At 33.0% G+C, this 15,164-nt stretch overlaps 1 protein-coding gene across 10 annotated transcripts in view; it reads right to left on the reverse strand.

Annotated features, from left to right (window-relative positions):
* Positions 1-15,164, reverse strand: part of LOC100162333 (potassium voltage-gated channel protein Shaker) — a 227,219-nt gene that overhangs the window by 140,535 nt on the left and 71,520 nt on the right. The window contains exon 1 of one of the 10 annotated variants that reach the window (XM_029488650.1): positions 9,479-10,052. The exons of the other annotated variants lie outside the window; for them this stretch is intronic. Within the exon in view, the coding sequence (XP_029344510.1) occupies positions 9,479-9,543 (65 nt within the window). The 5' untranslated portion in view covers positions 9,544-10,052. Of the gene's footprint in view, positions 1-9,478; positions 10,053-15,164 lie in introns of those variants that run through there. 10 annotated transcript variants of the gene reach the window in all.

A 15,164-nucleotide genomic window follows, 5' to 3' on the forward strand; every position in this document is an offset into this window, starting at 1 on the left:
AATATTACGTATGTTTTTAGATTCAACCTTAGACTCAACTAATTAATTACAATAAATGTCCGCATAATATTATAGGTAAGTTCCTACATATTATTATACTTTTGCGTGAAAAGCCGACCAGTTGAGTAGTCATCGGACTTCTGGACCTAACCCTAAATAATATTTCGTGTTCTTAAAAGTACGTAAACGAACAGTATACAGGATGATTCACCAAGCATGTGCACCTCTTTATTTTCTTCAATAATGCAGTTATTCAAAATCTGATTTTTTAAATTTATTTTAAGGCCATATTTTCGAATTATTGTGATATTTTGTACTACTTAAGGAGTGTCATGTGGAGATACAACATTTTGTTTTTCAAATGTGGACACCCCTTTTCAATTGTAAATTATACAGTGGATAATTTTTCTGAAATTTTTGATGGATCAGAATCAAAGTTCGTACGGGTAGTTTTTAGTTATTCAATTTTGTGTTTTAAGGATAAAATATAAGGTACACTGTAATAAGATATGGAGCTATGGTAAATCGAAAATTGAAGTCATTTATATTAATGTATCAATAATAATAATTTGTAAAATTGGCCAAAGTATAATAAATTCTAGATCCAGTTTCACGTGTATTTTATATTTAGGTAAAACTATTTTTTAACGACTATTATCCTTAGTACAAAAATTTGAAACACTAAGAAACTTTTCATTCGATTTAAGAATTAGGTACCTACATCAACATTTTCAAAAAAAATTCACTAAATAATTTACAGTAAGAAAGGAGGAGGGGGGATTATCATTTGAAAAACAGAAGTTTATAACGTCACATGATAGGTACGGCCTTAAGTATTACAAAAAAATTCGAGAATTTCAAAATATAGTCTATGAGTGTATTTAAAAATTTCAAAAATCATAATTTGAATGATTTCATTATTAAAGGAAAAAATGGGGATGAGCATGATTGGTGAATCACTCTGTACACGACCAACCAAATAAATACTCCAACACGGAGTACGTGTAACTTACAGTACATAATATACATTATTATTATATCTATTATCTAGACAACCGTTCGTATATTGTGCTTTAGCGAACGAATGAATGGCCCCAGTGCGCCGTATATATAGGCGACAGCGTGGCGCCGCGCCGCCGGTATATTCAAGTGGTTTTTATCAAAATATATTTTATGTTTTCGGATTTCGTTTCTCAGCAACTTTGGTACTTAACACAATTACAAGTGCTGCAGTATTTTTACACGGTACACAAACATAAAGTACTGTATCCAATGCGACCGTCGTAGACGGCCAAATTTTCAGGGTTTTTTTTATTCGCAACAACCGCGCGAACCGAACAGTATTACAATATAATATTATTATTTGTACATTGCATTCAAGAAGATGTGTGTCCGATGCCAAACCGCTGCACTTAGAGACTCAAAATTTTAATGCCACATATAGATCCATATAACGGCGTAGGGACGAGGTATGAAGAGATTTAAAAAAAAAAATCTAATTTTAAAGATGTGCTTGCACAGGAATTTTGTTTCGGCAAACGGAAATCTAATATTTATATTTTTCATCATATTGGTTACATGCAAAAAATAAATTAGTTATTATGATTGGATAGAATTTTCAAAATGTTATTTTATATATTATAATATTCTATGTCTGTCGAGGAAACTTGATATAAATTATCTAGCTGGCAGGGATTTATTTGAAAAACCTTGATTTTCAGACGGATCAATATCCACAATAATTTATGTGTCACCTATATTATATAGGGCTACATCTTTGGAAAATTGACTCTTTTGCAATTAAAGACGTACTTATTTTATTTATCTTGCGTATCACAAATGAAAAGTATTTAAATTTTATATACCTACCTACGTTGCGAGTTTACAAACGTACACGATTAAAATATGTAATATTGCATGAAACACGCACTTATACATTTGGTTGTCCGTCCGTCAGTCTGTCTGTCTATCTGTCTGTCTGTCTATCTGCCTGTTTGTCTGCCTATTTGTCTGTGTGTCTGCAGGGAAAAGCTTTTAAACGGATGAACCGATTTTGACTGGGTTTTCATTGCAGGTTAGTTAATTTAACACGGTGAATAAAAAAACAGTTGTTACGATAGGATGTACATTTTTACACCTGCATTTTATATCTGACCAAAACAACCCGAATGACCGTGTTAAAAATCAGTGCAGCTTTTTTTTTTTAAAAAAAGAGTTTAGGCAAGTCCGTGGGCATATTATTTGTCACCGTGTGGGCAACGGCGTGCATCAGGGACGGCTACAGTTAAGACAGAAGAATAAAAAAAGTCTCTGAATGCAGGCTTGGCGATATTATTATATATCTCATCCTCAGGGTACCCGATACAAAGTATAAGTACTAAAATACATTCTGTCAGTGGCTAAGCACACCGGTTGTACGTACCGGATCCATATCGGACGTCATATAGTGCGATTTTTATAATATCAATTTTTTTTTTTTTTTTAACAAGATAATATACACAATCTGTACCCTTGGGCACAATAAGCATATGTGATATAATATTTTGTACATGAAAACGTGAGGGAAAAATCCAACCAGTGAAAGCACTTCCTAATTGTTTATTAAATATATATATATTTTTTAAAATTATTTGGATTATTCATTTAGTAAATCACGACACCAATTTCTTTTCAGTCGTCGTGTGGGTTTGCCTGGAATTGTGTGAGAAAGTAAATTGGATATAAGGGGATTAGAATGATATTGAAGTCTGTTATGGAATCTTTTGTAATATGTTATTGCTTCAGCGTGAACTGTTTTTATGTTTAGATCTGTGTGCAGAGAGTAGTTGGAGACATATGGTGGAGCATTAGTGATTAATCTTAAAATTTTATTCTGAACGGTTTGTATTTTATTTACATTAGTTACTTTTGCATTGCCCCATAGTTGTAGACCATAAGTCCACATGGACTTGATTAATGATTTATATATGAGAAGTTTGGTGTTTAGTTTAGTGTGCTTGTTAGATATTAGTGGTTTAACTGAGCGTAGTCGTTCGTTAAGGGCGAGTTTTTTAGTTTTGATATGAAGTCCCCAGGTAAGGCGACGGTCAAAGGTTAGGATAATAACAATAACAAAAATAATATGGAGGTTTAATACTATTATATGATATACACGAGTGCACGTTACATATCTACAAACGCGCACGGCCTCTCTGCGGCGGTGGACGTGTTTTGCAAAAGGCACATCCCCATCATGAGAGGTCGGAAACCAAATGCAGTTACACTAGCACCAGACGTTCGTGTCAGCGAGGAGGAGCTTAAACCCACGAACTTTTGCAACTATGATAATATTACAGGAAGGTATATGAAATAAACGACCTCGTACGGAAATGGGCACTTGTCATAATAATGTATAACGTACCGACCTACAGTAATACCTACAGTTTTTAACTATTGATAAAAGTGACATTTTTGTTATAATATTGTTAGAATACGGTACATATGTTTCAACATTTTTGTTACTTCACAAGATGTTTATTATATTTTAGATTCTAAACGGAGCGATTAATGTATTGATTTTACAATGAAATGTGTTTTAAAATTACCAATAGTTTTCATAACACCGGGCAAAGAAAAACAAAATTAAGGAGAAACTAGAATTTTTACGCAAAATCGATTGTGGTTTTTGGTGTAAGTCTAAAAAAAATTATCGTAAATAATATTTATATCAGTATTTTCTATACATCGTACAATTCTCAAAATATTTTGATTCATATTTATAGGTATATGAAATTTTTTAATTTTATTAGTTGTTTTTTTCTCTAAATGTCAATAAAAATGTTTTTTTTTATAGTTATTTTATGTTCAAATTTGGACGAAACCATATATCAAAACCAAGAATTTTATTTATTTTGTTGTAATTTTAAATTATTAGAGTAAAACTTATAGAGTACCTACATATTTTGTCATTATATTTCCATATTCGTAGAATACAGACGCGATGTAATATTATTAACGCCAATCATATAAGTACTTACTGGTGTTTTTTTTTTTTTTTGCGAGCATCAGCTACAATTAGGATATCCAATTATTTATGCATACGATTATAATATGTAATATTTAATATTTATATAAGATTAATTTTATCAATTTAGAATTATTTTAAATAGGTACCTACGATATTAATATTTGTCAAGTAGTATTTTGTATATATTTATTATATTATGTTCGTTGTATGTTTTCATTTTTCAGTGTGGTAATCGCACGACCATGCCAACGGGCAATGCTCCGTTCAACAATTCTTATTTTACCGTTTACACATTGCGTGGAAATCACATAGTCTTTGACTGGTAATTTGTCACTCACAAAAAAACCACATTTACTGTGTACACACGAGCACGCGTGTGCTATTTCTGAGTGACAATGTCTTCCCACCCGAGCCACACATACTATTAAGTATCTATTTTTTGTCACGCCTCTGCCGCCTCTGCCTCCGTCGATATTTAGAACGAACTTACTATTCTGCCATTCTCGGCCACTACCAGCAATAATATTTGATATTATAATATTATTAAAAACGTTTCGATACTTCCATGCTCTTGTTGGTGTGATTCAAACAGTGATTTTTTCGCGTGGGGGTCATAATAAAATAATAATTTACCGTTTGCGATTCGACCGGCATCGAAAATTAAAGTTTATAATGTTTACAATAAAAATGTTTGACCGAAGCATTCTGAGTTAAACATGTGAAAATGCAGAAATCATGCTGTGAACATAATATAAATGTATATACGAGTAGGTAGGTATACTTTGCTTAGGTACTTACTTTATTTTGTTTTTTTGAACGGTGAACAGAGGCGGGTGGTTATTGCATTACTTCACCGCTTAAACAAATATTTAGCTACTTCTAGGGTCCCGTAACACATTTATGTTATATTTTCCGAATAGGTACAATAAATCATTATGTTTGGTATACTTTCTATTTTATACATATTAAATGTTTGAATAAACACGTTTGAATGTTATTCGTTACTAATCTCTGTATACAATAGAATATAAATATGACAACAATAAATCTCTGTGTTGTGGCATGGTGTCTGGCATCAGTCACTTATGTGCGCTGAATGTCAGCACCAGCCGGTGCTACTAGTTTCCAGATGGGCGAACACCCGGGTTTTTAGTGGAAAATCCTTGTCACATATCCTCGTATTCCAACCCAACTGATCCCTCCTCCACAGTAATAAAATCTACTAAACAACCGAGGCTAATAACCTCAGATGTTGAAATCTTAACTTAATTAAAAAAAAAAAAAAAAAATATATCTATGTTGTATTTGGTAAACTTTTAAATATGCAGTACCTACCTATATTTATATAACTGTATAAGTGCGTATAAAATATAATTCGTTTTAAACAAAACTAAATATTATGTACCATATTAGAGTATTGTATAGGTACAGATGAATTACTTCTGGTGGTATTGTCTGCCTGCTACGACATAATATATAGGCGGTATATTATATGTATGTTTTTATTAAAAAAAAAAATGCTTTAAAAATGTTTTTCAATTTTTTTGGTCACGCTTTGTCGCAAAATACGCGTCTCACTACAAATATAGTCTTCTATAAGACTTTAAGAACTTATGTGCTTTAACATTTATAAATAAATACATTATGAACAATATTATTTCCATAATATATTATATACAATATGCACGTAGGTACACATAGTACATCGATGATTTCATATTCAGTGACATTGGTTTTTAAATTATTCTGTCTCGAAATTCAAATATAACTTTCCCGCCGCTTTTATCCGCCGGGAAAACGCGTGTTTCGTACCTACTTTCCGGCAAGACACCTCAGCAAAAAAAAAAAAAAAAACCATCTTGTAGTGATATTACTATACATTTTTATCGAACACATACAATTTGTATATGCATATAATATAATATTTTATCATGTCGTACACGTACTATATATATTATATGCTTAGGTACATACCGCAAGTACTGGTATATACCTAGTGCATATATACGCAGACGGCTAACCTGCACTGCAGTGTAGTCGTGTTGCAATGTTACTATGGTATAGTATACTTATACATATTATGCATTATGTATATTATATATAACATCATATATATTATGTGTCATGTATCCATTATATTATACGAATTTGAGTTTGCCCACTCTGTGGCAGATATTTTGTGTTTACTTGAATACAATTCCCCTAAGATTATGAAGTTTTTTTTTTTCATTCGTAGATTCCGAGAATATCTCTTATAATACCGTGGTTTTATGATATTTCGGTACCTACGTTATTTTTTCGACTGTACTTCCGCTATTAAAATTACAGGATACACAAAAAAACTCCTACTATTTTAAAAATACACCCGTACAGACCAACGAATGACCGCACAAACACTTAGGGTTGTTTTTCATGTTTTCGAGAAAAGCGATAAGTCTTCAGATTTTTTTTTACCCCACTTTTTACCTCTTTGATTTCGGTGACCAAGTCCACCCTCCCTCTAAGCTAATATTTGACCAAATTCTATACGAAAACTGCGTCAAAATAAATCTCACTCGTAAAGTTTAAAGAACAGTATACCTGTATACAATATTATGTATTATATTATTTATAGAAAAGTATACCCAGTTAAAGCGATGAACACAAAATGTACGCATTATCGGCATTAGCTGAAATATTATGCAAAACAATTATAATACATTCGTATATTATAATGCATACATTGATAAAGGATATGGATACGTAGATGAGCGTGTTAATAATATAGTCGTCCAGGAACGTGCGAGTAGTATTTGAATTTCAAATTAGCATTTATCACAGAAAACATATTGCGATTACCGTTCCAAAAACTTTTCCCGACGTACAATTTATAATATTACGAATATACATTTTAATATATTACTGGTGATGAAAACCCTGCAGTTTGGATGACTTATATAGGTACCTTACCATAGCATGTTTTTATGTTTATTTTGTGGCTTAGTTGAAAACAATATTCAAACAGAAAATAAAAACTCCTCGACAAAAACTTCGGACACGGAATAATTTAACTATAGCCTACTTTATTCGACGAGAAAAGACAATTCGATTAATACGAGTACATACCTATCTAATGCGATATAGTTAGTATAAAATATTAACATTCGTTTGTGTTAGTGTAACACGTGACGGCAAAAACTCGATTAAATGTCCACCCAAACACAAATAAAAACGTTTCTTTTAGGGTCGGTCATCAATTATTTATCATCAAGAACAAAAATATGACGACAGAATGACAGCAATGATTATATACTAACTTAAATATTATACTAAACAATAATATATAATATATATATATATGATTTCACGATATTCAAAAGCAATAAAGTATAATATATGTATTATATATGTATTATGTTACACAGGGCGATTTTTGTATCAGAAGACAGTCACATTTCGTACCTACAACCAACAAATTATACTTTCTGACATTCTTTATCACTATGATTTTATAAGATTTTACTTTATTTATAGGTACACACATTTTTAATTTCATATTTCAAAGTAGACATTTTTTTTAGAGAATTTTTATTCGTGAAATTCTAACACCGGAACCAGTACATTATCGTATTAACCGCAATGCCATCGTAATATTTGTAGAATATTAATTGTACACATCATAGTGGTGCACCATATTCCTCATCAATTGTTCCGAGGAAAACAACCCACATTATATTATTAAATCTTATTACACCCATATAATATATTATTTATGTAGGTTAAGTACATTTTCTATACAAGATTAACCTATATTATAGGCATATGTTGTCCGGTGGGGATAGGTATACAATGTGTATTCATGTGTTATAAATATATGTATACGACCTAAATCTTCTAAAAAAAAAGGTGTTCAATATATTATAATGCACATGAGAGTTTTGCATTATTTTATTTTTTAATAATAATAAAGAACAAAGCGTATTATTATTGTACAGGTACGAATATATATATTTTATGAACGTATATATTATTATTATTATCATAACATATTATAGACGTTTCGACAAAAGCGTACAAACATATTATGTGAAAAACTGTTTTCATATATGTTCAGTGTGCAGACGGGCGGGTAACTGTCGAGCAGCTCTATTTTTTGAAGGCGGCGATACAGAAAGACAAAAACTTGTACGTGCGTGCGTGCGTAGCAGTGTGTATGTGTGTGTGAGGGTGTGTTTGAGTGTAAATGTGTGTATAGGTATGAGTGTGAGTGTGTAAGGGTGCAAAGCTGCGAGTAAGTACAATACACGTGTGTATAATAGACATACAATAATATAACATATTATAACATAGGTACTATAAGTTGTTATTGAAAAGAACCGAGTGACGTTTTCTTCTAAGATAAACAATTTAGTTTTTACTGTACCTACACTGTTTTTTCTAAATAATAACCTTTTAAATTATAAATTATAAGTAGGTGTCAGACTAAAATTAAATAATAAGTTGTTCAGAAAAAAAGCCAATCATATAATATGTATTTTGGGCGTTTCTATAATAGTATAATATATCACAATAATTATTATTGCGAGTTTGTAGTGAATTTTATTTTTCGACTGTTATATAAGACTCATACCTACCTTTTGCGTTTTACAATATTTTTTTTCAGATTTGTAAACTTTATGTACCCAAAATGTATCGAATTTATTTACCACATAGGTACATTATACGTACTATTTTATTGAATTTTAATTATGGAATTTTTCTCGTTTTTAAAATACTTTTACGCAAGAAATGTATACAACTATACATTTTTTTTTTTGTAAATAATACTAAAGTAATAATCATTTGTGCACATATATTGTGAAATAGTTCAAAATGTTTAGTTTTGGCCATTACAATATAAACGCATTACATAACGTGTTTAACCGAATTTTCGTAAAAGTATATCTTAAAAGAAAATGTCTTGTAGGTGGGCACTAGGAACCTACTATAATATACGTCCACCGTGTAACCTACATTAGAAAAGAATATAAAATTTCGTTTCTGCTATGTATTATAGAACAATATAACTTTACATTATTTTAGAAAACGTGACTCAGTATATATGCGTTTTACCCATATATTAATATTATATTATAGAAAGCCATCGATATTGTGTAGCGTATAATTATAATTTGCAGCTGCGTTGCGATCAAAATACAATATTATTATTATATTGTACTCAATATTATAAAACGATCGATTTATAATAAATTAAGTGCGTACAAATGAAATACATAAAATGTATACGGCTTGCGAGCGATGATCGCGTGTTGAGCAGAGGTGGTGGCGAGAGCGAGGATAGAAAATAATACAATATTTATAGTATAGGCGCAGTATAATACAGTATGAGAGCGATAGAGGTAGAGATAGAGCGAGGCGAGCTAGTAGCGTGTCCGCCGCCGAAGCCGGGCGCGTCCGTGGCCGCTTGACGCTGCCGTTGCTGCGGCTGCTTACCTCTGGTTGCGTTTCCGACGCGGTTTCCGGTCCGAACACAGGCCGGAGCCGCCGCGGCCGCTCATCTATCTACACTGCGCGCAACGCCGCCGTGCCGCGTCCACGCGCGCACGGCGTAACGATATATTATAACGATATGTTTACGACGGACGCGGCCACCGCCGCCGCACAGCCACCGACCACGCTGTCCACGGCCGCAGGGACTGCCATCGCTGCCGCCGCCGCCACCGCTGCTGCTGCTCCACATGACTGTAGTCCAGGCGACGACCGTCGTCCTCGGTGGCACCTCATCATCCGCAGTACCGTCGGTCGGTCGCCCGGTGACGACGGAACCGCTCCAGCCGTACGCGTCGACAATTTTATTGTCCGTCGTGCAAAACGATTTTGTATGCGTTTTTATATCCGGTTCCTTCCGCACGTGTTACCGCAGAGTCGTATTTTGTTATACTTTCGCATTATATCTACCTACCGCAACTGTACACTTTAATGTTATAAAAATATCATTACTAATAATTGTCATTCTTATGTTTATTTGTATATTATAATATAATGCACACCGAAACGTTCGTATGGTACAAGACGTATGATAATATTATTATCATTGCTCTTATTATTATTATTACTGTTACTATTATTGCTATTTACTATAATAACATCGCGTGCGCACGTCGTCACGGTTGTATTTCGTTTACCGCACCACCACCGGCATTGCGGACGGTTTTAACGGTCTCGCGCAACGGGACGGCGGCGGCTCGCGGTTGTCCCGCCCAGTCAAGCACCGACGACGCTGCAGCCGCCGTCCACCGGCCGGCCGATGATCGATTGGCGAGCGCAAGCGCCGCGCCCTCTGCTGCTCCCGGTCTGGACCACCACCGACGGTTCCCTGTAAGAGCAGAGTGCGCCGCCGTACGACTTACGAGAGTCAAACTCAGTGCTGGACCTCGAAAACGTCTTTCAGTCATGGTTGGGTGTACAATGTACATGGAGCGGCTCCAGAGACATGGTCGGGCTAAGTCATCATTTCTAGAAAACTTTCGATATTGTAATAGGTTTTTTTTGTTATTTTGTTTTTAACAGTATACATGTTTTTTAGAAATACGGCTTGATAGGGAGCTGTGGCCCCTAGGAGGGCCCCCATGGAGCCGCCCCTGTCAGTTTAGAATGCAAGTTGGCCCGGGAAGAGGTACAATATAAATTATAATATCCCCCAGCAAAGACCTATACGAGCCTGTTGGCTTCTGCGTTGCGTGAAATTGTTGACCTTTATGAAACTGTACGTATTTTAAAACAATCATAACTTACTTAAAAATAATAATATCAATAAAACCCTATGTGGGGCTTTAGATAATAATCTCATCTTTAAATTTTATAACAGGTCAGTTCAATCTAATTTCAAAACTAACAGCACACTATTGAAAACTGGTGAACGAAAATTTGGGAGACAACACTTTCGGGTATGATGACGTCCTCTGAAGTTGTGGTTGGGTGTAGGAATGTGGGTTGGGCTGGCACGGGGAAAAATGTAATGTCCCCTCCCCCGCAACAAAGGCCTACATGAGCCTGTTGGCTTTTCCATCGCATGTAATTTCAAAGGTCGGATAAGAGTTTTGATAATAATTGGTAAAAGTCTTCGTGCTAAACATTTTTTTTTAATGAAATCACTCTATAACATTTTTTGTTTTTGAATTTACGATTCCGGGACCAGATAAAATAAGCAAGTTGCATATCACAGAGAGTATGGGATGGAACACACCACCTTTTCGAACTGCAGCCATACGTTTAAACGATAAACGTTTATAATACAATTTAAAAAAAACACAATTTTTTAGCTTTGGTTTTAATTTTTTTACATTATAAAATGGGCTATAACCCAGACAGCATTTTGTAACGATAATATTATAATAGTATTTGAATTACGTTATAATAATATTATGAAACAAAAAATGTCTGTCTGGGAAGACCTGTCGTATATTTCCGATATTGCATTGTTATACTCATGTTGAATAATTTCTATAAAGTATACGTCATAGACACTCATAGTATACAACGTCATACCTATCTGTGTAATAACTATAATAGTAATGTAGTATGATAACGCATCCCTAGATTAATTATTAAAATAATTAATGCTATCATCTTATACTCTTCAAACTTTAGAATTTCAATCAAACTTTAAGATATTCGAGAACAGTTTGAATAGTTTGAGTAGGCATTATCAGTAAGTTCAAAATTCTCAAATAATAACTCCAGATGAATTCATTTTTTTTTCATGTTTTAACGTGTTTAGATGTTTAGTGTATTACAACTATTATATTTTAAAAAATGTTATGGTTAAATTTTTAAAAGTTTGAATAATATTCATGTTAGGATTTGGGTTTGGGTTCTAGTTCTAAAAAGTTATGCAATTATATTTTCAAAATAGTTTTTATTAGAAAGATATTATAGAACTATATACCTATAACAACAATCTTGTAAGATACTTTTGATTTGTATTCAAACAGAGATAAAAATACACAAACTTAAAAAGTATTCGAAGAGTACCTATTTAAAAAACTTTTGAAAACAAGTATAATATGGTAAATAGTTTGTATGAATTCGTTGAATTCTGAGTGCCTGCGTATTATATTTACATTAATTTATTTTGTACGTCTTCCTTCCGTCGTAATAACAATATATATTAATATTATGAGGATGTCAGCGTAGTATTTGTGATCTCTCTCTGAGTTTTTTAAGATGTACAATATTTACTATTTTAAAATACTCATGCCTCGCTTTAAAATTAAAATATAATAAAACGACTATGAGATGCCCTATATAATGTTCTCGACTTTAAATTTTATAAGAGGTAATTTCACTCGAATTTGGGAAATTAATATGGTTATAATCATTATTGTGAACGTAAAATTTTCTATGTCGCGCGTGGGTCAGATGGAGATAACAAATACTACGATGACATCCTCTTATATACAATATACACGTGCGGGACATACACTAAAGTACAAAACGATTTATGCGATAGCCGATGATAACTGCAATGTTTCAAAGTTTTTAATTCACATCGTACTTAGTGGCTATATTCCGACGAAAATAGCCGACAGTGATGTTTCGAGTTTAGTTTAGGAGCCTATAATATATATCAAAATATATTGTTAAACATGATTTTCTTTACGAGTTGCAAAAAAAAAAATAATTTTACAAACGAAGACCGGCGATTGAGTATTTAAATAAAAGTACCTGTCTGAATTAAAAATATTATGCAAACGCGTACGAAGCAATGATTATATTTCGAATACCGTGAAAATATTTAATTTAAAAAGTATTCTATAAATACAACAATAATATATAGATAATAATTAAATACCTACTTTAATTCAAAAACTCAACAAGATTACCACAATTCTGGGTTATAATCTCCGTATAATATTACTGCAATAAATCGCGCATGACGACTACACAATATCATATTAATACTATTCATATTTTGGTTGTTTCTTCGGGGCGCGTACCGCACACAGTTTTGGGTAGAACCGTATATGCGGTATTCTAATAATATTGATATACTTGTGGCGCGTGCCCGAGGCCGGTTCCCGTGTGGGACTTGTGCAAACGTCGTTTATGTGGCGGCCGGCCGGAAGGAAGAAGGAGTTCGGAGGTTAAAGTGTTTCCCGTCTAACCGGAGACTCGTCTGTGTAAATATTACTGCGCCGCGCACGATATATTGTATAATATTATATGATAATATGTTAGGTACCGTTCAGAGTATGAAATGCGTTGTACTTATACTTTAACGTGCCGTTTTACTCAAAGCATTTATGTACATTGCAATTGAATAAACACTATAGCTCTGTGGTGCGACCACCGATCGAGAATAATCACGACGCATAATATAGTGGTAGAATAGTAAATATAAAATTTTTATTTTGATATGAAAGTGAAGTATTGATTTCGTCCTGGAATAACGTGGTATATTTTACATGATATTTGAAATATTCTCCACGTGCATTCAGGACTAAACGGGAACCCGATTCGCGACGAATTTGACAATATTTCAGAACGAATACAATAATATGATAAATATATTTAACTATATAAATATAAACTACGACGATAATTTCTATTACTTGTAATTATATTATATTGATTTGTGAACTTTAGTTTCAAAATTGAGTTAATTTATATTAACTGTACCGCAAATTTTAAACGTGAAATAGTGGAATACCTAGTTAGTATACCTTTTTATTATTCCAAGATTGATTTTTGTGACATTTTAAATTACACAATACGGTGTATAATACAATGATCCATTTTTGAATAATACAATTGTGGTATTGTGGTCGCGAACATAGGCGTCACCACGTCCATGCGTTTGTTATGATGTACACGTATCGATGCATACGTGTTAAAGTATTATCAGCGTGTTTGTATCTTTGTTGTTACTATTATTTATTATTTAATAAATTAATCAATGTAATCGTCATACCTGTTCACACGCAGCGGGAATTTCATAATTTATTATTCTAACCACTCCCAATGTACCCACCACACAATTTAACTACTGAGGATTGTCCTGAGGAATTTCCAAAATATCTATTTAAATGTTACGGTTTGTCGTCTTTATTTGGTTACCTAGTGTATAAAGTATCTTTATGTTTCAATGTTTCACTAAATGTCGAAATGACAACATCATTTCATACTTTTACGCACACATAAAAATATATATTTTATATGTTTTATTTATAATTTATAATGATAATAATAATAATAACAAACTTATAGGGACTAACCTTATATGCAAATTTATATATAACTTATATTCGCAATTTAGTGTTTTGACATTTTGTTACCAGCACTCGTTTGTTTTTTTTATTCTTTTTCGGCGGAGCGGTCGTACATAATATTGTATAATTTTTTTGACAATATATTTAAGTACATACGTAGCGATCACTATTTATAATCTATATATTATAATATAAATAAACCAAATACCACTCAATCTCTCACTCATTCATCGCTATATCTCAAAAACTACAAAACGAACGAACTTAAAATTTGGAATTTGAAATGTGCAGTAGGAATGGATAAATATACCAAGTGCCAAATCCAATCCGCAACTTGCGGTTGCACATTTAGGTCGAATTATTTCACAAAGCTATGGGTACACTGACGCCGATTTGTCCGTGAACAGAGGTACATTAAAGCTGAGATGCGCTCAAACTGAGATACACCTAAATTGCACGTACATACCTACAAAAAACGAACTATATGCGGACACGGGCAAAGCCGGGATATTCAGCTAGTATTATTATATTATATATGGACACAGCCCATTTATAGTACCTACAATTAATACTATTATTTTACATTATTATAATATTAGTATTGTTATTATTATTATTATTATTATTATTGTAGTATACGCACGAAAACGTGTAACGAATTACTTCCAATAAATAATTCCGGGCAGGGATTTATCGAGGGACCCAGATGCCCGGATGCGAAATCGTTGCGAAACAACGGTTTTTGTTTTATCGCGTCATGCATATTGTAATTATTAATCTCAGGGTTTGGTGGAAGTAAACAATAAGGTATTCGAAAGCACGCATTTAAAAGGGGCTCGTCGTGATGTCGGAGGTGGATGGAATACTGACTACAGATGGTGTGCAAACTTGTAGTACTGTATTGGTAG

Source organism: Acyrthosiphon pisum, chromosome A1 (genome assembly GCF_005508785.2).
Source record: "Acyrthosiphon pisum isolate AL4f chromosome A1, pea_aphid_22Mar2018_4r6ur, whole genome shotgun sequence".
In the NCBI taxonomy this organism is placed as follows: domain Eukaryota; kingdom Metazoa; phylum Arthropoda; class Insecta; order Hemiptera; family Aphididae; genus Acyrthosiphon; species Acyrthosiphon pisum.